The sequence below is a fragment of the Phyllopteryx taeniolatus genome, chromosome 8 (assembly GCF_024500385.1).
Source record: "Phyllopteryx taeniolatus isolate TA_2022b chromosome 8, UOR_Ptae_1.2, whole genome shotgun sequence".
In the NCBI taxonomy this organism is placed as follows: domain Eukaryota; kingdom Metazoa; phylum Chordata; class Actinopteri; order Syngnathiformes; family Syngnathidae; genus Phyllopteryx; species Phyllopteryx taeniolatus.
Genome location: NC_084509.1, coordinates 4,939,038 through 4,965,268, shown reverse-complemented (window position 1 = coordinate 4,965,268; position 26,231 = coordinate 4,939,038). Strand labels below are relative to the sequence as shown.

The window sequence follows — 26,231 nt, the reverse complement described above, 5'->3', positions numbered from 1 at the left end:
GCTGTTTTCCCACCACCACCACTTTTACAGTAGCCTCTAATCACAACTTAAATACTTTCCTGTTTCCACTGTGTTGCATATTCTCAAATTGGCATAGCAACTATCATCACAACATAAATCCGGAACATGCAAATAATGAAGGACTGGAACACAGTCACTGTTCTTTGTTGTTGGATTTATGCGGTGCCCGTTGCCAGGTAGAGTGAGGCCGTGCACCTGGCTTTTATTGAACATTCAACATAACCCTCTAAAAATCCCCTTGCAAGTGTGGGCCGCACTGGAACTATCTACTGGTTTCAGTGGTGGAAGACTTGTCTACACTAGTAAACCATTTTCTGCAGCATTTGTCCTCACGGATTATGGAGCTGGAGCCTATCCCAGGCAAAAAAAAATGTATTTGCATATTCAAATTAATGGACAATTTATTTATGAACCTGACATGCATTATTTATTTATTTATTTTTTAAGAGAGTGGGGTGCGAGAAAACCCACGATGCGCACAATGACATCAAAATGACGTTTCGTCAATGCTCCCATTACTTAAAAGACAAAACTACATCTCAAGACCTCAGTTCAGCAAGCCTTAGAGGACTCTGAAATTTGGTATTGCGTTTTGCTTTGCTTTGCTATAGGGGACAATGTACATGTGAATGTTTCAAACTCAGGGTTTAAACAGTATTCCTATGCAGCAGCACCAGTGGCGTCACTAGGCCTATTTTTTATTGTATTTTTTTATTTTTTTGGGGGGGGCGAATATAGTGTGTGTGTTGCGTGTGGGCGGTAATCCCGAATTATGTCTATGACCCCTCAATAATTACTCATCATGTTGCCAAAAGTCTCGGTGGCACAGGCATTTTGATGTGTCTGCTTGTCAGAGCCGCTTTGTAGTAAGGCTGGCCTCAGATCAGACTTGAAGCTGTTGTTCAGGTGTCTGCTGGGTGGTGTTGCTGATCTCAGATCAGAATGTGTCGCTGACGAGGACGCCCCCTCGGCTCCGCCTTTCATGTGGGCGCTGAGTTTGTCCTCGCTGCTGCTTTCATGTGGCGCACGGGAGACTGACTGAGCTCTCCAGTCTTGCCCCGCTCGACGTGCTGAGTGGACCGGCGAGCGAGACCAGAACACGACCCCTCTTCCCGGCCTGGGTGAGACTTTAATTTGGACCCACTAGCTCGTAGCTAACAGGTAAGACGTTCAAATGAGTCTTTTCTTGCCTCGCGTTAATCACATTTTGTGGAGGCGGCAAGCAATCATGTCAACACACGAGCGCTAACTGGAAAAAAACAAAACAAAAAAAAACCCACTAAACTAAACTAGCCTTTTTTTTGATACAACAGCAGCATAGCAATTAATAAAAAGTTGACTTTTAAGTACTTTGTGATGCTATTCTAGTGATTCTGTGCTGAAGTTAAGTCTGAACTATTTAAGGGGCTACTGAGTGTTTGTGACACTTTATTTTTGACTTGTTAAGGTTGCAGCCGTCCATTACTTATCAATCAGTCTACTAATGTCTGTAATGGGAATTGGAGGGCAAAATATGGAATTTTTCAGATGCCAGGACTGCAGTTAAAGAGACCTAATGTTGCTTTGCCTATGCACGCTTTATTGGTGGGCTTCTTATAGCCTCTTCAACAGTGTCTTTCAGATTTGTTCTGTATTCTCAGACTTAAATTTAGCGTTACATGCTCAGATAAATGTAATAAAATCTCACAAGGCATTTTTTTTAACACATGAACAAAAAATAAGATGTATTAACTATCTTCGGATTTTTCTTTAATAAAACAATGTCAAGGCATTACATTAGATATGGGTACATCACATATTTAAAGCAAGGGTGGGGAACCTACGGCGAGTGGGCCATACATAGCCCATGAGAGCATTCAACCCGGTCCGCCATGCAATTTTTAAAACAAATAAATGCTTTGGAACTAACATACCAATACTCACAATTAGGGTTGGGCATCGAGAATCGAAAACCGATTGGAACCGGGACTAACGTTCCGGTTCTCCCGGAACCGTTCCAATTTAAAAATTTCGCTTCCCGGCTTTGATGCATAGTCCTCTGGCCGCAAAGAAGTGGCGAAAAGCAACGAAGAAGCGGCGTAAATCAATGAAGAAGAACGGGCACGATGACGTGCTTGTGTTCAAGGGCACCGGCGGCGAACAAAAGTGTGTCTTAACTTTGTTAGAATTAATGAACAGTCGCCTCAGTGCACCACTTGGAATAAGATTATATTGTGCAAAGGAGTTTTCCCCCGATGTGTAGCGCTCCGAGCCTCAGCCTACACCGCGCCGAGCTTCAGTCAAGTCAACTCTCAGTCAATTGAGTGAGTGAAACAATAAAATATGTCTATGCCACCACTGAGACAGCTAACAAGGTAAACGGTTGCTTGCACTTTTGCACTGATGGTTTTTATCATTTATTTTAGTCTTCAAACCAACGTAAGAGCCGATGACAGGGAAAAAAAACCTAGCGTAACGTAGCAACTTTACATCACAATGAATTGGGACAAAATTCACATCTCATGTCTCACAGTATCACAAACACTAACCTTGTGCCTAATCAGTGGGTAAGGAAAGGCATCAACATTTTATAGCATTTGGTTCCATCCATTAATAAAAAAATGAAAAAAATACCCGGTGCCGTATGAAGTTACTTTTCGTGCCAAAATGCTGAGTTCCCTTCAAAATAAAAGGCTACAAGCTTAAAACAAGAATTCAAGTTAAAACTTGCACATATAAACCATTTGACATGATGAAACAGAATAAAGGGGCAGCTATATAGTAGCTAGTAGTAATAGTAACTATTTTAACAATGCTGTCAGTGAAGTCCACTCTCAGTCAACTGGGTGAGTGAAACAATAAAATCAAATAGTTAAAACAGTTAAAATAACTATTTTAACAATGCTATATTTAACTTTTAGCTGAAACATTAATTAATGAATATTAAGTCAATTGGGTTAGTTCCACACACATTGCTTTGGGAACCTCGAGTCAAATGTTCATTTTAGTCTATGCTGCGGGCTGCTAAGAAAAGGGATTTTCATAATTTGGACACACTTTATATAAACCATGCAAACTTTTTTGACCCAGCCCCCTAAAAGAATCGGAATCGAGAATCGTTTGGAACCGGAATCGAACTAAGGAACCGGAATCGGAACCGGAATTGCTCAAATTCAAACGATGCCCAACCCTACTCATAATATATATAAATAAACATTTGTTCAATCGTTGCATTGTATTTTTCATAAATATAGTATGTATGGCCCTCAGAGGACTTTCTAAAAACTGAAATGGCTCCTGAAAGGAAAAGGAAAAGTGTTCCTACCCATGAGAATTGAACAATGGTATTTACTTTGTTTTTCAGCTGTTAGCTACAGAAGTAGCTCAGCACAATGGTCCGGATGATTCAAAACTCCATCTCGCTTGTAATTACTGTACAGCTCTTATATTCAACTCTGGTAAGTGAGTGTTTTTCTCATTTTGAGCAGATGTGCGGTCACTAGGCTTTTTTGTATCATGATGTAAAATTGTATTGTATTGTGGTTATAGATTTGAATGACTTGGTGACATAATAGTTCATTATAACTTCATCAGCTGCATTACCCTATTGGGTCCATTGCTTGGCTGATTTAGTTCACTAAAACAATAAAGTAGCACCCTGGAAGTCTTCTCATACCAAACTTGTTTTTCAGAGCAGCAAGAACCCTTAAAGTCTTCAAATTATGATACACAATTTTATCCCTTGTCCACTAATGATAAAAGTGGTGAAATGCAGGAATTTCCTAACCATCCTCCACCAACCATCTCTCTCTCTGATTCCTGCAAAGGCTGAAGAGGAGAGCAGGGAATGCAAAGAGCAGGAGTACAAGGACCAGTTTGGGAATTGTAAACCCTGCAAGCAATGCGATGCAGGACAGGAGCTATCAAAGGTTGGGAAAGAAATCCTCTGTGTGTGTGTGTGTGTGTGTGTGTGTTTTCTCTCTAAAAAAGATGTGTTTAAACAACTTCCACTAAACTGCAAAATAAATGTTGGTCGAATTAGTAGCCATGTTGAAAACTGTTGAGTTCGTGCAAAGAATGTTTCGAAAAGTCCATCTTATCCAGGCAAACAACATTATTAATGACTTCCTCTCATTCATGCAGCGAACAGGCAAGCCGTTATTAGCTTTAGTCCAACATGACCTGTCTTTATTCAGTCACACCCATACTTTTGACCTTCTACAGCTGAATGGCATCCATTGTTTCCCCCTTTCCCTGTGGCACCCTCTCCAACTCATTGTCTCCACTGTTTGAAGCTTAGCTAAGCTTCCCGCTTTTGGAGTTGGTCATGGATTTTTATTTTATTTTTTTTCACCACTGTAGTCTGTTCATGTATTTATTTGAATGCTTTGTATGAACAGGCCTCTGTAGTGTCAGTTAAGGTTGGTGAGTCGAGGCTTTCCTTTCTGGCTGCAGATATCTATTCCACTACTTGTCCCAGTGTATCGACAGTGATGGAAAGCTGCGTAAATTATTACCAACAGTCATGATTGAAGAAGAAAAAAAAAGACTACACAGTAGAAACGAGGGATTTGATAGTTTGATGATGGGGAAATGAATAATCAGTTAATGAATCTTCGGCCTCTCGCCTGAAGATAGGTGGGATAGGCTCCGCAACGCCCGTGACCCTAGTGAGAATAAAGCGGTACAGAAAATGGATGGATGGATGGATTTTTATTGGCAAGGGAGAATCTCTAAATGTTCAGACATCCTTTTTAGACCCAGTGTTTTGTTCATCAGAATCATAGTGTCAGCAGGAGGAGTTTTCCTTCTTTAGATTGCAATCTGGTTGAAGCTGAATCAACAATGCTTCTGGTGGTTGCAGTAGAAGTGCAGCGAACCCCCAGCTGTGCACCGTTTGCTACCCACAAATTCACCAAATTCATATATTCACGTTTTTCCTCCCCTAAAAACGAACCTGTTCAAATTTTTTGGCAGTCTTTCTGAAAGACCTTAAGATGCCACAAGATGGTGGCTTATAGGAAAGTCGTAATTGGTGTCAAGGAAGTATGTTGATGTGATGCATCTTGGCTTTCAAGATCTTTTTATGTCGAGGAGGAGGAGCTTGGTTTAGCCTTGATTTTGAGCGGAAGAAGTTGCAGAGAGTATTTGCTACGTTTGCATTAACGACTGAGGTCTCTTAACTGCTTGACAATTACGGTCGTATTTTTATGGGTTTCGTAGGCAAAATACAAGCGCACTGGTGCTTTTTTCCCGAAATCAACTCATGTGTAAACCCTTTTTAAGGGTAATAAGATGAGTTTGAAACAATATTACAGTGTTTTGAGCTCATAGTCAATTACTCTCGTTTTCCTTTTCGCTGTTCATGGCAGAGCTTGTCTTTGCCCTGCAAGTAGCGGTGGTTTACTGTACTGCACTTTAGATTTTAGCTCAGTGTTGAGTGTCCTATTTGTTTTCTTTGGCTTTTTTAGTGATGTCACTACAGAAATATACCAGTGATTTCTAAAAGAATATGATGAAGACTGTTGAACAGGAAATACACACGGGACGCGGGAAATAATGCGCAGTATAATATGGTCCATGGTCCAAGTAAAAATAAGTCAACATCATTTATTAATATCCATCCATCCATCCATTTTCTGAGCCGCTTCTCCTCACTAGGGTCGCGGGCGTGCTGGAGCTTATCCCAGCTATCATCGGGCAGGAGGCGGGGTACATCCTGAACTGGTTGCCAGCCAATCGCAGGGCACATACAAACAAACAACCATTTGCACTCACATTCACACCTACGGGCAATTTAGAGTTGCCAATTAACCTACTATGCATGTTTTTGGGATGTGGGAGGAAACCGGAGTGCCCGGAGAAAACCCACGCAGGCACGGGGAGAACATGCAAACTCCACATAGGCGGGGCCGGAGATTGAACCCCGGTCCTCAGAACTGTGAGGGAGACACACTAACCAGTCAGTCACCGTGCCACCCTTTATTAATAACAGAATGTAATGTATAAAGCAAAGTCAGCTCTGTTTAGGAGCGTTATTGTTAAGAGACCCACCTCCCAGGCACACACTGTAATCTTCATATGCATGTGCAGTCAAGTCAGTCTATCAATAGCATGTATTGTTTAAGTAATATAAAAATCTAAACAAGTCATAATTATCTTCTATCTATCTATTTTGATACATCTCTTGCTCTTATTATATTGTACACATAATGTGGCTTGCAATACACAGTAAATTGTATATAGTATACATGTATTGATTGGGCCCCACATATCAAGAACCTGGATCATAAGACAAAAACTATAGCAGAATGTACAACGTAAAACAAAATAACCTGAACTACACTCAGCAAACTGCCTTCGACATACTGTATGCTGCACCTCAACATTAAGAGCTGGTGAAAATAAACTCTTGACATGTGTTGCACATATGCGTTTAAGCCCAGCTGACTTTAATGTCAGTGTGCACGGACTATGCTTTGTGATAGTCTTCAGTAGCCTTTGTGTGTCCCTGCCGGCTCCAACGGCCGTGAATGCTGCTAGCACCCTGGGGTCCTGGTTAATAATTGGCTGCCTCATTCTTTCTGTGAAGGTGACAGGATGGCAGCTCGCAGCAGAGACCCCAGCCCAGCCCCCAGAGAATGTTTCCCAAGGAACAACCTCTAGTTTGAGCTCTGTAACCAAGACAATCTGTCCATATTCAGACGTGACTGTTTAGGAGGGAAGCAGACTTTTGGATTCCCTCTGTGCAGCTGCTATAGAGATCCCAAAGGAATGTGCCCCAGTTAGCAATGGATGTTTGCCTCTGGTAGCCGGGCTGAGGCTGGCAAACATCAATTCGCCCCTTCACACTAACTGCAGCAAAAAGAACCACCCACAGAGAGGCAACATCCATTACAAGCTTTTTGTCTCAACCATATTTCATTCCCTTGTTCATGTTGTTTAAGGAATTGTTTCTTCTTTTTTTTTAGATTTGTCAAGCGTGAAGGAGAGGGAAATGAATTTCCTTCTACTGCAGGCTGGAAAACGGCCAGTTTCCAGATAGGCAGACACATTACTTTAATGTGTCAAATGTTGTAGTATGTAGCAAGCTTCTACCATTTCATCCATCCCTCCATTTTCCATACCGCTTATCCTCACTATCCTTTCATAACACTGGCAGGACAAAGGACTTTTCGGTGAAAGATCCAATTATTTAGCAACAGAAGCATCACAACTGTAAATGGCCATATAAAAGCTTTAATAATCTCGGGGAGAAATGGTTCAGCTGTAACTAACATTATGTTCACAATTGCTTCATTACCGGATCAGATGACTGATCTCCCCCTTGTGATCCCTAGCTAATCTCAGAAATATCTCTGTGTGAACATGCTTCAGTCCGTTCTCCCTCCTCTGTACTGCTGTTAATATTGGCGACCTTGACCAAACAAGAACCCCATGTGGTTAACCGTATTGAGACACATCTCTTTGTGAATCAATTAATCGATCAGAGTTGGAATAGACCCCTGAATTTGAAAGAGTACGTATTATGGTGTGCGTCATTGCTTGTATACAAAGAGTTTGGTCTCTGGATTGCCTGCCCACTCATTACGTATGAAATTAGTGAAAAAGTATTTTATTTTGTGAGTTGCCTGTTGCCCGAAAATGTGTGGGTAACCAAGCCATGCACAGATCTGCACACTAACTGACGACAAGTGTAATTTAGCTTCTTGGGGTTGATGCGTTGGTACCATGAGTGACAATACAATCAATGCTTTAACTGGGGGCACTTCGAATGTACAATTGTGATTCGAGGCTCAAAACAGATCCGGGCCTGGACGTCATGGTAAGGCAAAGCCGTGCTAGTATCGGCACAATTATATTAGCCCAAAACCCTGCTGGGGACCATTTTCTGTTCCAGCTGCCGATGCCCTGGTGCGCCAAGCAAGGCCCTTAAAGGAATGCTTGGATGAGTTTGGTATGGGAAAACATGAGCACCCTGACCTCAACTCCATCGAACATTTTTGAATGTAAACTAAAAGCCAGGCCATCTCAGTTCCAGCTTCAGTTCTTATACCTGTCCAAAGAGTGTAGGATGTTTTCTAACCACGCATTGTTTTGGACCACTTGCATCATCGAGTGTAGTGTCATATCTGCTAGTTGCAGTACAGGGTGTCGCTTTTGCTGGGCTTTGTTAGCTGTGATAAAGAGGACACTGATCACTCCTTGTGATGTTCAGCTCTGCCGGGATCAGAGAAGCAGAAGTTGGCTCCATTTTCTCTTTGTTTTTGTGCACCGGGGACTGTTTGTATCAACTGTATGTGACATAAGCCCCCGTACTGCCGTTCTGTGCCCCATAGCCAGAGCTTGTGCCACTGCCAAGTCTTGAAACTTCATGTGGAAGTGAAACCCACTAATGAAGACCTTCTTACCCTAGATCAGTGCTGTGGCAGATCTTTGTATCCCCTGCCTGTACCGAGACACTTTTTCTTGCAGCTGTACCCAGACACGTCATCCTTATTTTGCCTTTTCTGTCTGTAATCACTCATCAGTCACCCTCTTTTTCTCACCCTTACTTCCGTCTCGCTCTTTCCTCTGATGGACAGCGGGGCCTTAAATGGAACGCTCATAACAACAGCTGCAATAGTCCATCCTAAGCTGGTGCACCTCAGGCCAGGCTCGACCCAAGGGTTTAGTATCAGGCTTGCATGCGTTTGCCTTCAGAGGACTGAATTCCTCCTCCTCTGCGGTGCCATCAGTGTGTCACATCTTTGCCTCGAAAATCTCTTTTCATTTCTCGCCAGCCTACTTCCCCAACTGCCATACCACACTCTTGTGCCCACATTCCGGCACGACTGCATGCCCGGGCAGTGAAATGGGACACGGGCGAGGAGAGAAGGGAAGAGCTGTTTGAAGCTGACCTTCACTTTAATGATATATGAGCGCCTCCTTCCCTGTGTGTTGTCAAAGCTCGACATTACAACACTGGACAAAAGGAGGGCAGCTGTCAATGTATGATATCACTCAAGCCCCAATCAGTTAGCTGTCCCATCACATCGGTTCACATGTAAATTGCCAAGAAATTGTGACGCCTGTTTGGTACCAGTGAGCAATTATTGATATTGTTATTGGGCTAGCTAGCGCATCATTCTACCCAGAAGCAGAAGTGAGCGCTTCAGGTTCTCCTTTGTGCCCGCTTGCCATCAGACTTGGAAACAGCAATGTGGGCCACAGCTAGTCACGACACCCCCTCAACACCAACCTCAACCAATAGACTTGTATATAGAGACTCAATGCTTGTTAAATATTTAATTTATATATATATATATATATATATACATATAACATGCCGCTTTATTTTATATAATTTTGTTTTAAAATTCTTGAAGGCCTATATAACTTTTATTTATTTATATTTTCTTTACTGTTTTTTTTTTTTTTTTAAATCTGCATTGTGCTGTGTGTTGCTTTGCACACTTGAATTTCCCCGACTAGAAGGCATATTTACACTGTACTTGGGAATCTTAATGTATTAAGCAGAATTATATTCATCCGTTCATTTTTTTTTTGCTTCCTGACAGTATCTCTTGGCATTCAGAGAAATACTATGTTGTTGGAGTAAGACCTGCTGTCTTATTTTGTTTACCTTACCATTGACTGTTGCAGCTGAATTCTACAAAGTTGACAAAAACAAAATATGTGTCTGTAGTTAAAAACAAAATATGTGTCTGGAGTTAAAGATACTATCCTTGCCATTGTGCTACGCTGCAGCTCAACCACTTATCTCCTCCCTGCTTTGTCCACAACATATCTCAGCATCTGGCTGTGTTCAAGTGAACACGTCTCAAAAGATGCTTGAGCATAATCAGATCAATCTCACAGGAGAGGGAAGCTGTGCATTTGAGGTGCACTGTAAGTTGTCGCACACATAAATGTGCATACACTATAATTTTCTCTATATACATCTCCATAATCCTTGTGCCCTTCTTGAAGTGTTTCCTTTGCTGGCTGGCCTCTCAATCAACAGGACACCCAGTGCGTGTGTGCCTGACGGGCGAGTCACACAAAGTAATAAAGGTGCAATAATACAACAGCGGGAGTTCCTCACAGCCTTTATTATTCAAATGTATAGCCTGTCTGGGTCTTCCAGTGGAAGGCTGCTCATTCAGTTTGAGAGAGTCAGGGAGATTATTGGTGGTGTAAAATGGACTAGCCAAAGAGGCAGTCCACGGTTCTCTTCTGAGCCCACGAGCCAAGATCATTCTTTAATTCCACATGCCTGGTAGTCCACATTCAAGCCTTCTTCTCACCAGTTACACTAACCCCACCACTTACCTGGTGTGTTTCTTCCTTTAATCCCTCTAGGAATGTGGCTTTGGTTATGGAGAAGATGCCCGGTGTGTACCCTGCAGGACCAGTCGCTTCAAGGAAGACCGCATTCTCCAGAAGTGTAAGCCTTGTCTGGACTGTGGACTCATCAACCGCTTCCAGAAGAGCAACTGTTCTACTACCAGCAATGCTGTGTGTGGAGAGTGCCTGCCTGGGTGAGAGCACAAACATACCATTGTCACACTGCTGCGTAAAATTGCATCATAACACGAAAAGAAGAAAATTTTTCTCAGACACAAATCTTGAAAATTTTTTGGATGTGATCAGAAATCATAAAGATTCTGACACCTGACATTTAACCACATTTTGATAAAGATTTTGATTGTGTTCTCTGCAGGTATTACAGGAAGACAAAACTAAGTGGCTTCCAAGACATGGAGTGTATACCCTGTGGAGACCCTCCGCCTCAGTATGAGCCTCAATGTAAGCACATTACCTTGCCCCACACTTTGCTTGTCATCACCGGGATATTGTGTCATGTTCTCATGGATACAGTGCAACATCCAAAGTCAAACATACGTGCTGACTGGAAACTGGTCAGCCTCCATTTTTGTTCTAATTTCAAAGCAATTATTCAATGCAATTAAATGCATTCGTTCCAGGGTCATTAGAAAATCTTTAACTGTAGAGGCAGTGTTTTCATTGAAGTTTGTCATACAAACGTAAAAATAGGTTAACTGCTGGATAGTAAGGCCAAAATAAATGAAATTAAAAGTAATCCCCCGTTTATGATGCACAAATTGGCTGAATGCTTTTTGACATTCCTTATCGTAACTGTCATGCAATTGTATAAATAAATTTAAAACTTGAAATAAACAAGTTACTCATCCTGTTACACCTCTTATGTTATTAATGATGCTGACTTAATGTCATTTTAGTCATTCATCAGTTCACTTCAGTTCATCCTTCTGATTCTCACTTTAAGGTTATATATATATATCACGTTATTTCTTAAATGTTTGGTTGAACTCAAAATACAGTAGTATGACTTCAGAGGAATTTGCCTTGACTGTAATTCCTGTGCTCATTTATGTTGGTACTCCCAAGAGTCTGTTCATTTGTGCATATCGGCCACACAAAAAGGAGGCAAGGGGTCAAGCAAGGCTAACTTTCCACTCGGCCTCAGATTCAATTATCTTCTCTCCTCCAGCCGTTAGGGCTAGTTAATGATTTCAGGTTTCCACATAAAACAAAGAGGCAAGTGAACTCAAACCTTTAGTAATTGAGTGTGACTTCCTGTTTGTAGAGAAGATGGCAGCTGTTTCCGAGGAGGGTTTTGGCAAGCCTTTGCTTCAAAGTCCTGGCCAGGTTTAGCACCTATGTGTTAAATAAATGCAGACAGCTCTGGGATATCGCACAACACTCCCAAAATGTATTCTTTCTGTTTTCAAGACACCAGTAGGGAAAATGTTATCAAACTTATTTTTTTCTGTGTTGTTGTGGACAGTATTGATGTTGGCTTGTCCCCCCTCTGTGGGCCTGATGGTCCAGCTATGCAGCGTCCAATTGTGATACTGGGGGAGGCCTGCGAAACAAAACAGTCATTGTGTGAGAACATAGCTGGCAGTTAGCTCCTACAGGGATTCTCAGAGGAGCTTTTCCAAATGTTTCATGTCTCCATCCAGTGTTATCTCGAGAAAGTGGTGAAAACTGAAAGGCTAGATTATTCTAATAGGTCTCACTGGCCCGCGGCAGCATTGCAGCTGTGCAGGGGAGGCTGTCAAGCCTCTGGCGTGGACTGTAAATCGTAAAGCAGCCCTCCTTTCTTTCTCCTCCCTTTCCCCCAGTGACCTTTTTTTAGTCCAAAAAAGTTTTGTTTTATGGACTCTTAAGTGTCTAATGGGTTTCATCTGCTGAACTTTTTACTGTCACGTTAGAGCAGAGCAAACCATACAAACACACACAAGCATGCAGACAGATAGATAAATGCCTGTCGAGATACACATCGTTCTTGTCAGACCTGCTTGGATTGTTGTTGGATTTATGCAACTGTGCAATGGAAGTTATAGCTTCTGTTGTAGTCATAAATATGGCATCTAACAGCTAATATATTTTAAAGGGGATGGCCCAGCTATTTAATGAAATACAATAAAACAAAAGAAATCAGGAGGGCTGCAGCTTCTGTTTGCGCAAACTAACCTCTAGCTCAGGTCCATAACCTTGATAGTCCATCATCAAACACGATCAACAAACTCAATCATGTTGACTTACTTAAAACCTTCCTTAAATCGCATGCACACATGTGCGCGCACACTCACACACACACACACACACACACACATGCTGGGAAGGCAAGGAAGCGTTCCTTACTGCCACTTTAAACGCTTCAAAACAGAGCCATCATTTACCAAAGTCATTAACATGTTAGTGGTCCATCATTATTTAGTGGTGCCGCACAAGCTATAACACCTGCCTGTGAATATTCTCATTTATCCAGGTCATTTCATTCTCAGAGCATTGAATCGATCACAACTGGACTGTTCTGTTTGTCTTAGAAGACGTTTCGCCTCTCATCCGAACAGGCTTCATCAGTTCATGCAACAAGCTATAACAACACAAAGATATTTTTAGCCTTTTTTTTTTTTTTTTTTTATAAATTGGATGTTACAAATTGTTCCATCACACATCCAATCCATTACTAAAATATATAAAAAAAATGTGATCAAAGCAACTCATAAAAGAAAACATCCTCGTAAGGTACGCTTTTTTTAAGAACATGTTGACTGCATTTATTTTAACTGACCGCATAGCGTATCCACTGTTTATCAATTGAAGTTACATATATTACAGTGGAACCTCAATAGAACGAGGCCATATTACTGTGCAGTACAAATTGTTTTGTACTTTTTTTTCATGGCCTAAAACACCCAGTACTGTACAAAGTTATTGTAAGTAAATATTTTAAAAAAGCTTGAAAATGTTTGAAAGTTTCACATTTTATCCAAACTTACCACACCGGTCGGTATCCTTGGTCATGGGAACATTGTTGACGTACAGTACTCATCATAGGCGAATTGCTTTCATGAGCCGCTCTCTCTCTCTCTCTCTCTCTCTCTCTCTCTTTCTCTCTCTCTCTCTCTCGCTGCGGTCTAGAGCACAATAGATATAACCATCATGACATGGCCGCGACATCAATGCCCCACATTCAACATGGCCGCCAATTGGATTTATTTATTTTTATTTTTGTAATATTTAGGACCCGTAAATACGTCAATCCCATTCTCTGCCTCCATTGCGCCTCGGCGCCAGTAAACAACAGCAGCCAATTCTGGAACTAACAGACTTTGTCAATTTCATTTTAAGTGACAAATGGAAACTATTTTTGGACACATTGTTGAGTCCCGACGGCCCGTTTTATCCGATATCCGTTATATCGGGGTCCGTTTTATCGAGGTTCCACTATACTTCCAAAAATTGGATAACATGCTCATGAACATATGCCCTCATCACAATACTAGGTACCGCTGCACAATCTCATGAGCTCCACACGAGCTGTATCAAAATGTTTACCATTTATTTTTAGTAATAATAATGCATAGTTCTGCATGACTGCAGGACAAATTAACAGTCAATTAGTTGCATTTTTAATATTACTTTTGAGGTGATTGATAAATCTGACTATTCTGAACTAAGTTGTGGTCGGTAAGCGTAAGCTTGTTGTCAATATTTACATATTTCTAAACTGCTAAAATCTTTCTAACATTCCAGACTTGACTTTACGACCATGTTAACCAAGTCAGAATGAGTTAGTGTGAGGAATGCGCCCTCGTAAAGTGAGCGATGTGCGATCACCTTTTAGAGTTCAGGGTCAAACCCGCTCGCTTCTCTTTAAAGTGTTTGCAAAGGCACAAATCAAAGCTCCAGACTGGAGGCGGGGAGTCCATGAGAAAGACTGAGGTTTACAAGGCTGGTTTATGTGGCAATACAATCAGCAGGTGAGCTGTCTTCAATGGACCAGTGTTTATTTGCTGCAGATGCTTGGTGTCTGATAACAAACTTCCTTTTGTGTTCTGAGAGCAGATGATGTTCCTCTCGGATGGATTGGATTGAACCTGGACAATTGCCACATCAAACACACTTGCCAAATAAAGATCAAGGATCCATAAATATAATAATAGGATGACACTTTGTCATGATCAGCTTAGTCTGTCTTTCTTTTATTATGCTCTTGTGTGAACAGGTTAGCTGAGCTTTCCTTTATTACACATTCATCCACAATTTTAGTCCTGTCGATAATACTGTAGTGTAGTTGCAGAAAGGTAACAATATTGATGAATAACAAGCAATAGGTCTTGTTTAACTTGTTCGCTGTCTCATCGAGATCTGAATCTCGTTTTTAACCTTTTCAGGAGGAATGTTAAGATACCCTTATCCCCTATGTGGCTGAATAACCAAACTGCCAAAGGAAGAAGTACTATTTACATTGCATAACAAAGAGTCATTGGCTTGTGCAAGCTCTTTTTTATGATTAATGTGCCTCTAAAGCAAACACTGCGCTCATTGAAGATTTCCACAGGCATTCTATTCCGTCTGAAGCCTCTCTGATTTTTATTTTTTTTTTACCTACCCGATCAGTCTGTCTCATGTAACTTCATGTAAGAACCTTTTTCGGAACCACCCGCTCACAGAGAAAATTCAATTATCATACTGATAAAGATCAGAGACAAGTATTTAGAGCCATAGGCGCATGTCACATTCAGGTGAGCTGCTAACTCTTCAAACAAAAAAGCTTACGTCGTTATGTGGTGCATGCAGCATGACGGTGTAATGTTGGATTGCACTTATAAAGCACTTGACAAGTATTTGTAGGTGAGCTATAGAAGTTGTAACATGGCTGTAGCAAAAATACTTCAACATCCAGTTCAATTCTTAAGCTCCACATGAGCCTGGGCTTTATTTTCTATATTATAGTTTCAATTTGCAGAACTTGTGATCAAGTACATATGCTGTATACTACATTGCTGTATTCAAACCGAATAGCACAAAGTGAACCTATGAACTGCTAAAAGTGACAGATGATCTCATTGATTAATAGAAATCTAGAATAGAAATTTAATTTACAACTTCAACAGTAGACAAATGGAGCATTAAAACGTTCATGATGAATGAAAGCAACATCATTCGTAGTAAAAGGCAATTCCTACCAAACATCAGTGCCGGTTCATCTGCCGATCGTTGTGTTATGCAGTCTTAAAAGAAGATGAGAACTGTGTGTTCTTTATTTGTTGGAACATGCAAGCTGCTTTCCTGAGGCCATCAAGGGAAAGTGTGCATGGAGGGTCCTCGCGCCAGTGCAAATGTGACCTCTCCACTGCACTGAAACAATCGCGATATACTGCTAGCACACACAGACTTGTCTTAATGATTTCTGAAGCTGTCTGTGGATGCAATGAGACTGGAGTGTCAGGGACTCTAAAATACAAGTTTCATGTCTTAGTTGAGCTATAAAATTGTAAATCGACGAAACCAAGGGTTCTCAAACCCCTTACATGGGAGAACTTGCACTTCTAATTTTTGTTTCCATCTCTCATGAGTTGTATTTGCTGTTTTTACCACTCTTTATATTTTTACTCTCAAATATTTTGTTTCTTTTTCCTTATTGGCGAGAGGTGCTATACAAATAAACTTGCCTTGCCTAACATTTTGATATTAAAGTCCAAGTTTAACACGGGAAGAAATCAATATTTTAACATGTTAATTTAAAACAAAATACTACTTTCTTCTCACATTATGCCTTTATTCTGCAAAAGACGCCATTATTCTCGAAAAAATAGGACTTATTCCTGCAGTAAACAAAAGACAACGCAGGAATGTCAGATTTCCGTGACGATACATCATTATCATATCATCGTCCCTTAGCCCAAAGCCAACGTAGGGAGGAGTAATTGGTTGATAGTATTATGTTTGTTTGACTGTTACGCCGCTTCCCATATGTACAAGTAGGCATGCGGACCCCCGGGAATCCGGGGACCTTAATTTGAGAAACACTGGTTTGGAGGGTCCTTGAGGCAGAACAAACTGTGACATCACATCTACATTGCCATTGAAGCAATAGCAATATAGTGCTAACACACAACAGATGTCTCACTGTTTATTGATGCCTAAAAAGTTGTTTCGTGTTTTAGTTGAGCTATAAGGACAGCTTGAGTAAACCGTGCATGCCAACCGGTGTTCCTTCCTGCTATTGTAACATTGGATGTGAGAACAGGTGATTCACACTGACTGAAAACTGTGTGTGTGTACAGGCAGTGGGAGAGTAAACCTGGTGCCTCTGCCCTCGGTGGTGAGCAGTCCTCGCGACATGGCCCTGGCTGCAGTCATCTGCAGTGCTCTGGCTACAGTGCTGCTGGCCCTGCTGGTCCTGTGTGTCATCTACTGCAAGAGGCAGCTGCTGGAGAAAAAGCCCAGTGGTGAGTAGCAACGTCGCTTTGAGGAACTACACTCTGGCTTGGGTGAAAATGACTTTTTCAACAAAAAAGTTACGCAAAGGCGCTTTAAACATTGCATATTTAAACACCAAAATACCCAACCAAACCTTATAATTTTGTCTTCTAGCGTAATGCTAAAACGCTAAATCCCTGAAAACACTTTTTGGCACTTTATCTTCGCTTATTCAATAACTTTGGGGGTTTCAAAATGCAATCGTGGTGGGCATCAATTATCCGCAGATTTTTCGTCCTACCCACTGTAATATGAAATGCCATAGATGGGTAAGTGGAAATTAGCGTCAATGTTACAGTCATTGTAAATTACTACTATAACACATGTAGCAGCAACTCACAAAAACAGAGCATACGGCATAGCTAAAGATCCACCATGTAGCGGCGACGCAAACGATGAACTGCAATATGGCGGAGAAAGACCGCAGTCTCAGTTTGCCTCCCTTTGTAGCTATAACAGTTCTTTTCTAAGTTGTATGTTGTCTGCGCCATAATATTGTCATTCCTGCAACTTGTTTAACCAGCGGCGTCTCTGAAGTCCGAGGACTGTCAGTACGGCGGGGCCGAGCTGTCCTGCCTGGACCCGCGCTGGCTCCAAGACTTTCCCCAGGGAGCCTGCTGCCAGTGTCACCTTGGCCCCGGACACACATGTGGTAGGCTGGATTGTAAACACACGTGCATCTGTATCGCCGGCCACTTCAATAGGTACACCTGCGCAGTATTTGAAAATCCAATACAAGAGCTCTGTTACAAATTCTTCCTTAATTAATCTTAGTGTTGCAATGCAGTTCAACATAACTGCAATCACATTAAACACATCATTTCATGATACCTACAGTGTCAGTCATCAATTATCACAAAATGATGGTGGATCGTTGGACAGTGAAGTCATTCAATTACTTTCCAAAATAAAGGCCTTATTATTATCCTCATAAATGACACTTGAACTTTAAATCGACTATTTAAAATTCTTAAAAATGCCACAGAAACATTATCGTCAAATATTTGTCAGATTATTGTGATACAATATTGAGCCCAGAATACAGTACATTCAACAAGTGGTTTGCATGTCTGCCTCACAATTCTGAGGTTTGAATGTCAGCTCTGGCCTTCCTGTGTGGAGTTTGCATTTTCTCCCCGTGCTTGCATTGCTTTTCTCCAGGTAATCCGGCTTCCTCCAACATCCCAAAAACATGCATGTTTGGTTCATTGAAGACTAAATCGTTCATACTGTAAGCGTGAGTGTGAATGGTTGTTTGTCTACGACCAGTCCAGGGTATACCTGTATAAAATGTGAATCAAAACCATTGTCTCCAGTTATCTCTGCGAGACTAGCTCTTTTCAATATCAGGTCACTGGGTAATAAATCGATGTTGATTAATGACATCATTACAACCTATGATCTGGACTTTTTGTTACTAAATGAAACGTGGTTAACAGAAAGTAGCTGTAATACCATTTTAAACAAGGCAACACCAGCTAATTTTAATTTTATGAACAACTGTCGAACAGGGGAAAAAAGCCGCTGGTATTGCTGTTATTTTGAAGTCATTATTTCAGTGTAAAGAAATTATACTGGGTGAGTTTAGCTCTTTTGAACATCTCTGTTTTTTAGCTAAAGGTGACCCAAAGGTTATTGTTTTCATAATTTACAGGCCTCCAAGATACAATAGAAAATCTATGGACTTCATTTCAGAACTGCTGTCAATTATTTGTACTGACTACAACTATTTTGTCATAACGGGAGACTTTAACATTCATGTTGACAATAACACGGAAAGAAAATCTAAAGAACTCTCTGCTATACTATACACATTTGACCTCTCTCAACATGTTAAGGGTCCAACCCACACTCAAGGTCACATCTTAGACCTGGTCATCTCTAAGGATGTTTAAATTCTATCCATTGACATTAAGGATATGGCTATTTCTGACATTTTTTGTGTATTCTTTGAATTAAATATTCTTCGAAAAGTTCAGACAACGTCTATGTCTATTAAGAAAAGGTACATAAATGAGAGTACCCCCACTAAGTTTATGGAGACTATTGCTGCGCCACAAACTGTGAATGCTGAGACAGTTGATGAACTTTTGGATAATTTCACCTGTAAAATCTCAAATGTCATGAATGCTGTCGCTCCTATTAAAACTAAGACAATCTTGAGGCAACCTAGAACACCGTGGAGGAGCATAATGATGGTAAAGACCTCTAAATCAAAGTGTAGGAAAGCAGAACGTGAGTGGAGGAAAACTAAACTCCAAATGGACTATGACCTCTACTGACAAAGTCTTTGTAATTTTAACCAAGAGTTAGTCAGGGCTAGACAGCAACACTTTTCTGAAATCATCACTAAGAACTTCAACAATACACATTTGACCTCTCTCAACATGTTAAGGGTTGTTGCCGTGGTTGACAAGCTCACAATCACCCACCCACCCCGAATCAGATAGCTCCAGAACTCCTAACAGCAGATCAATGCAATGAATTTGCTTGTTATTTTAGTGAAAACATACAATCCATTAGGTTAAATGTTAGCACAAATCAGCAAAATGATAAAATTATACTACATCTGAAGCCACCCAGGAAAAACTCTATTACCATGTCAGAATTTGATACAGCTGAAACCATCAACGAGCTCTCTTGACTCAGTACCATCTGACTTTTTCAAAGCTATTGCGAAGTCTGTGCTAGCTGATTTGCAGCAAATAATCAATTGCTCACTTCAGTCAGGCGAGTTTCCGAAAACTCTTAAAGTAGCTGCCATTAAGCCTCTGCTAAAAAATAGAATGCTGGACGCTTCCATGTTAGCAAGCTATAGACTATCTTAAATCTCACTTTCATAGCCAGGATTGCTGAGAAAGTTATTTTTAATCAACTCGGCAATTTCTTGAACTTAAATGGACTTTTTGACAAATTTCAATCAGGTTTCCGAACTCATCACTGTACAGAATCTGCTCTTATCAAAGTGCTAAATGATATAAGGTTGATTGCTGACTCTGAAAAGTTGTCAATTCTGGTCTTGTTGGATCTCAGTGCGGCTTTTGATACGGTAGATCATAATATACTGCTGAACAGGTTGGAAACGTGGGTAGGAATAAATGGAACAGTCCTTAAATGGTTCAGGTCCTACCTGGAGGAAAGGAGTTATTTTGTAACCATTGGATGTGTTCAATCTCATCGAATGCCAATGACCTATGGAGTCCCTCAAGGGTCAGTTCTTGGACCCCTCCTGTTCAGCCTGTATATGCTACCCTTGGGTGAAATTCTACAGAGCTTTAATTTTGACTATCATAGCTATGCAGATGACACACAGTTATATCTAGCAGTGTCTCCAGATGACTACAGTTCAATTGATGTTGTGTCACTGTCTAAAACAGATAAATAACTGGATGAGCCAAAATTTTCTTCCAATTAAATCACAACAAAACTGAGATAATTGTTTTTGGCAATAAAGAAAAGAGGATTGCTGTTAGTAAATACCCGGAGTCACTCGCTTTAAAAAACAAAGACCAAGTCCGAAACCTTAGTGTTCTGATAGATTCCGACCTGACTTTCAACAGTCATATCAAATCAATTACTAAAACTGCCTTCTACCATCTGAAAAACATAACCAGAGTGAACGCATGTGTCAAGCAGACCAGGAGAAGCTCATCCATGCTTTTATCTCAAGTAGACTTGACCATTGTAATGGTCTTCTGACTGGACTCCCTAAAAAGAGCATTAAACTGCTGCAGCTCATTCAGAATGCTGCAGCTCGGGTTCTGACCAGAACAAAGAGGTCAGAGTATATTACTCCAATTCTAAAGTCTTTACACTGGCTTCCAGTCAGCTTTAGAATAGATTAGAAGTTCTGCTTCTGGTCTACAAATCACTAAACGGTTTAGGTCCTAATGCTAATGGAATATAAACCCAGTAGGGCTCTGAGATCGACAGACTCAGGTCAAATAGTGGAGCGCAGAGTCCAACGCAAACATGGTGAAGCAGCATGTAGCTATTATGCTGCACACAAATTTAACAAGTTGCCAACAGAAGTGACGTCAGCCAAAGTGTGCATGTTTTTAAGTCCAGGTTAAAAACTCTTCTTTTTTTCCCCATGCTTTTTTCCACTTAAGTTTTTCTTGCACTGTACGCTGTTTTAATTGTCTTTTTTCTCTTTGTTTTAAATGTTTATAAGCTCTTTTTTTTCTTTGTTTTTAAATGCTATTAATCATGTAAAGCACATTGAGTTACCTTGTATATGAAATGCGCTATATAAATACATTTGCTTGCTTACCTCGCCTCTCGTCCAAAGTCAGCTGGTATATTTTCCAGCTCACCTGCGACCCTTATGAGAAGTGTTTTAGAAAATGGATGGATTAATTATGGCACTAATATTAATATATGTGTGACAGTATCATATATAGATCAATAAATTCTTGCTCATTAAGACTTTTAGTGGCTATAATTAACCAATTTATATTATGTAGTTCTTTAGAACTTAGGAAATATCAATTATCTGATTTTCCATTAAAAGATATTTGCGCATTAATACCACTAATGTGCTGTCAGGGTTATTCAAGACTGAGCATTTTTATGTCAGGTTTTTTTGGGGAGAGTACATCATGCGACCATTCAGCCAGTATTTCAGACCTGAATACGTTTTACATGAGCTCATGCTTTATGGTGGTCTGGTTGTATGTGTGTGCTTAGGTCAGGTCCACCTGATCCCGTCACTTTGCTGCGAGGAGAGCTGCAGTCTGGACAACGCACACTTTTGCTCTCACACCAGCCTCAACGACAGGTGAGGAGGTAACAAACAAAAGTTACTAGGACTCATGAAGCCAGTTGAGGCACCGAGCAGCACACTTGAGTTCGGTCTGTACGTGGCAAACCCGATCTGGCCACTGTGTGTTTAACTGTGTGACTCAGAAGTGAATTAAACAAAGAGCTTTGGAATCCTATTGTGATTTTTGTCTTCCTAAAAAGAAGCAAGAACTCACACCAGTGTCATTCAATCAACTGTCTTGCTCCATCCTACAAGAGTTATTACAGTACAACATACCCTTTACAGCGGTAGACAACAAGCTTAACTGAAGTGTGCCACTTTACTCTTTACAGAGATCTCAGTGAAGTACTTGGAAATGTACACTTTAAGGTATAGTGTACATTATTTTTTCATCTTTTGATCATCATTACTGAGGGACGATCTCAATGATAAATTTATCACTAAGAGCTCTGTTAATTATGTGGAATTGATTGTTCCTTTGTTGCAATGTTGATTGAATCACTACTTTCCTCTATCAAGAAGTCGTACGAACACTGGCATGGAAACAGGGGTTCAGAACATTCAGACAGCACTTCTCCCATTCTATTAAAAATCATGTTGGGTTGGGTTGGCAGAATATGGCCTATGGGCCACATACGCCCTGTTTCGCTCTTTAATCTGCCCCACTGACCATTTTTGAAAGTAAGATAAAAGTTTTAAAAATCACGTGGCCCTTACGCACAAAGGTTTGCCAACACTTGGGTTTAATTACTTTGACTGACAATGGTTTTAATTCAATAGAAATTTATACTCATTCATTGCCAGCCCTCCCAGTTAACATGCATATTTGACATACTGTAGCCGTGAATGGCAGTGAATGACTTTTAAAAGCTGCGACAATCGAGTCCATTTTCCCAGTCGATCAAGGAAATTCTGTCAAATGTCCAGCCCTTATTATATTTTACAAGAATAATAACGGAAGAGCAGTATAATTTTCTTTCATTATAGTTAATCTCAATATACAGTACTGATATTTGCCTTCACCAATTGGCTGGGAATTATTCACCAATTGGCAAGTGGTGTCGGTTTTGACTCAAATCACCATATACGGTTTCTTTTCCTATTTCAGGGCTAAATATGCACAAAGCTTGCCAGACTAGTTACAGTACAGATACATTCCTGACTGCATTGTATGTACAGTACATCACTAAAATTTAAGTTGCTATGAAGATGGAGGTGGTCTCATGTCAGCTCCTCTGACCTCACTTATGTTACACTTCAGCTTGTCATTATTTGGAAGTTCTGAAGTAAAGAACCGAGCTGCAGAGCGAAAGCACAGTGGGGTGCAGCAACCCGGCAGATTCACGTTGATAATTTCAGTCGGTTTGTTCCACACTCACCAGAAACCCGGAGCAGGACGAAGGACTGGCAGGGCATGCTGAGACCGCGCCAACAGAGGCCATCTCGGAGGGTTTACGGAATCTAGAAGACGACGAGGGCGGACGCAGCCCGAGGGAGAATTCCCCCGAGAGAAAGCCAAGCGAGCAGCTGGTGTCGACCAGGGAGGGTGAGGTGATATTTTATCTGAAGCATCCCGCTCTCTGGGACGATTTATTTATTATTGCATTTGGAGTGTTTTGGATGTCTTCGCTGACGTGTGAAATGACTTGCCTCAGAGCAAACTGCTAAATGACTTGAGTGACAGGAAAAGTACGTGAGCGCAACATGCTAAAGATGCCCCCACACAAAATTGAATACAGTAAACCACTGTTTATGGTGTGGTCTACGTTCCAGAACCACATGCAATAGGTGAATATAATTTAGTTTTACCCATTCCACATGCTGACAAAACAAAACATAACGAAAAATGGAAACACTAAAATGTTCATCCAAACCATGTAATTTTGTCTGGTAACTCAATGCTAACATATAATGTGAAATGCCATAGACATGCTAACGGAATTAGCATCAATGTTATCGGGGTGGGTAAAAATAGATTCATCAACACATGCAATTCTTCCCCCTGCGATTCAATATCGATTCAGCAAATCCTCTGAATCTTCCAGTAGACCTTAGTGCTGTCCAGCATGTTGTGGCAAAACGTGGTATCACACTGAAGGCACACAAGTGTAAATTCAGACTTGCCTGAAAACTGAAAAAACATTTTAACAAAGCAATTGCTTAAAAAAAATCAAACAACATAGCGGGGGCACCAAAGATGTAAATGATGATGAACTCTGTATTTCTTGAAAAGATGCCCCTCCAAAAAGTGTTCTGTTGGTAGAAGGCTGAAGTGACAGTGTGTGTGTGCACGCGCCCATGAAGAACAGCTGGTACGAGAAAGAAGAGCTGACTTGAAAGTGGTCCGGTGTGTGGCAGAGCTCAGCTATGTTACTAATCAGCGTGTGTGTTGATCTTCGTCTTCCAGGATGACACACATTGCTTTGCTTCCAGCAGCCTAGACTCACCAACAACAGAAGCGTCCGGATCTCCTTTCACACGACTCGCCTGAACTCACCACTCCCTCCCCCTCGCTCCCATTTAACGCACTCTCCAGTGTGGTCGCAAGTCGCAGCTGACCACCGAGGTCAAACAAAGTACAAAGAAAAGCCACGATGTGAAGTGGCCACATGTCCAGCAGATGAAAGTGAATGAAGTTCAAACACGGACGACGATTGACTTGACCACACATCGCATCTGACGTTTGCGTATAAAGTCGTGACGTGTGGAGAGGCAAATTAATGCACATTGAAGGCAATCTTAAGAACACACAAGAGGCTTGTTCAAGTGAATTGTAGATAAATGTACAATAGTAAATAGTTGCATATTTTTGTAACATCGCCATGACTGATCTCACATGCTGCATTTGTATGTCGATGGTCCCTGTACTTGTTTTATATCTTTGTAAATAAAACACTTCTTCTTCTTCTTGTGCCGTACCGCTTATCCTCTTGAGCAGAAACATTTTCATTATTTTAGCCTCACTTAACACAGCATTAGGTACACTTTCACATTCTAAGCCAGTCCAATAGCTCTCTTTATAACAATGTCATTTTTAATTGACACTGTAACTGTAGTTACAGGTTCATCTCAATACATTTTAACATTGCAGAAAAGTTGATTCATTTCAGTTGTTCAATTCAAAAAGTGAAACTAAGATGCACTCAACTCACAGGAAAATACTTTTCAGAAGGCCAATTACTACCTAAATTCTATATTACAAATTATTTTAATAGTTTCTCATGTAATTTTCGAATTTATTGATGTGTATTGTTCTTTTTGATAGCTGTAAGCTATATCATCAAAATGATAAAAGAAAGAAATGATATATATATATATATATATGATGATAATTTGTCTTGGTAGAAAACGTCTGTTTCACTTTTTGAATTGAACTACTGAATGTCTTCTATGATATTCTAATTTATTGAGAGCTAACAGTGGTGAATTATTATATTGCAGTGTATATGTAGGTTTTAGGGAGACAAATTTAAGACTTAGGACCTTTTAAATATGACCAATTAAGCATGGGTGCAGCCTTAGGTCACAGTTTTAAAAAAACAAGCAGCAAAATATTTTTGAATCATGTTGACTATAAACTAATTTGGCAAATCCTATCAAGTTTCTACAAAGAAACTATAGCTCTCGACTCCTCATTAGGGTTGCAGGTGAGCAAAAGGGCATGACAGCTGACTTTGGGCTAGAGGTGGTGTACACCCCAGACTGGTCGCCAGTCAATTACAGCGCACATAGAGATAACATTCATTCAATTTAGTCTTCAACTAACCTAACATGCATGTTTTTGGAATGTGGGAGAAAGTCCGAGTACCTGGAGAAAACTCAACAAAGGAAGGAAGGAGCAGAGATTCAAACTCCGAAAAGCAGAACTGTGAGGCAGACCTGCAAAACACTTGGTGCCCTTCACATACACCCTGTATTATTACTCTGCAAATAAATAAAGAAAAACTAATGATTGGTGTTGATTGTAGCTTATAATTCTGTCGACTTGTACTGGGAGCCGTTTCTAATTAATAACGATTTGAGTTTCCTTAGTCTACTAACTACATGTATAACAATAAACAGGTTTATATATCTGATAGTGTGAAGTGCTTTTTATATTGGCTCTCATTAAGATGTGCAGGCGTAACTAACGTCGTGGCCAGTGGGTAGCACACAGGCAATGGAAGTAACCACTCAATTGATGCGTACATCAACAGAAAATGTAGTCAAATTGGCCTTATCTAGGTCAGGGAGAAGGGCATTTCATGGAAGACAATGTAATATTTTAAAAACCTTTTACTACTGTCAATGATATACAAAGGTGGCACAGTGGATGAGTGGTTGGCACATAGATATAAATAGTTAGATATGACGCCCCTTTTGAGCTGCGTGCCTACTGTGATGCTAAGACAGGAGGGTCAAAGTCGTCAGCGCATTACACGTGTGGAAGAAAACCAAAAGACCAAGGATTCTGGTACACTGTGCTGTATACGGTTGTGTACGACGCGGTACAATTATCACAAGTGAATTGGGAATAGTAACCCTCCACAGGTAAAAATATTTTGAGGTCTTTTTTCAAATATGTATTGATAGCACACACCTTGGTGCTGGCAAAAAGTAACCCTCATGAAAATAGGTTTAAAAATGAGCAAGGTACGACATAATTTCAATAGCCATG

The 26,231-nt window shown here is 40.6% G+C and overlaps 1 protein-coding gene across 3 annotated transcripts; it reads left to right on the top strand.

The window, feature by feature from the left end:
• The first annotated feature begins 1,015 nt into the window (after window positions 1–1,015).
• LOC133482194 (tumor necrosis factor receptor superfamily member 19-like) lies at window positions 1,016–24,481 on the top strand. 3 transcript variants are annotated; one of them, XM_061782029.1, is made up of 10 exons: window positions 1,016–1,182; window positions 3,365–3,458; window positions 3,828–3,929; window positions 10,345–10,523; window positions 10,706–10,791; window positions 16,614–16,778; window positions 17,333–17,461; window positions 21,499–21,589; window positions 22,957–23,125; window positions 23,982–24,481. In XM_061782029.1, exons 2-10 carry the CDS (start codon window positions 3,393–3,395, stop codon window positions 24,063–24,065), a joined length of 1,071 nt encoding a protein of 356 aa, XP_061638013.1. In that variant the 5' UTR covers window positions 1,016–1,182; window positions 3,365–3,392; the 3' UTR covers window positions 24,066–24,481. The 3 variants fall into 3 exon arrangements, with proteins under 3 accessions (XP_061638013.1, XP_061638015.1, XP_061638014.1); XM_061782030.1 differs by having other exon boundaries at window positions 1,022–1,182; window positions 22,957–23,120; XM_061782031.1 differs by lacking the exon at window positions 3,828–3,929 and having other exon boundaries at window positions 1,019–1,182.
• Window positions 24,482–26,231: the final 1,750 nt, after the last annotated feature.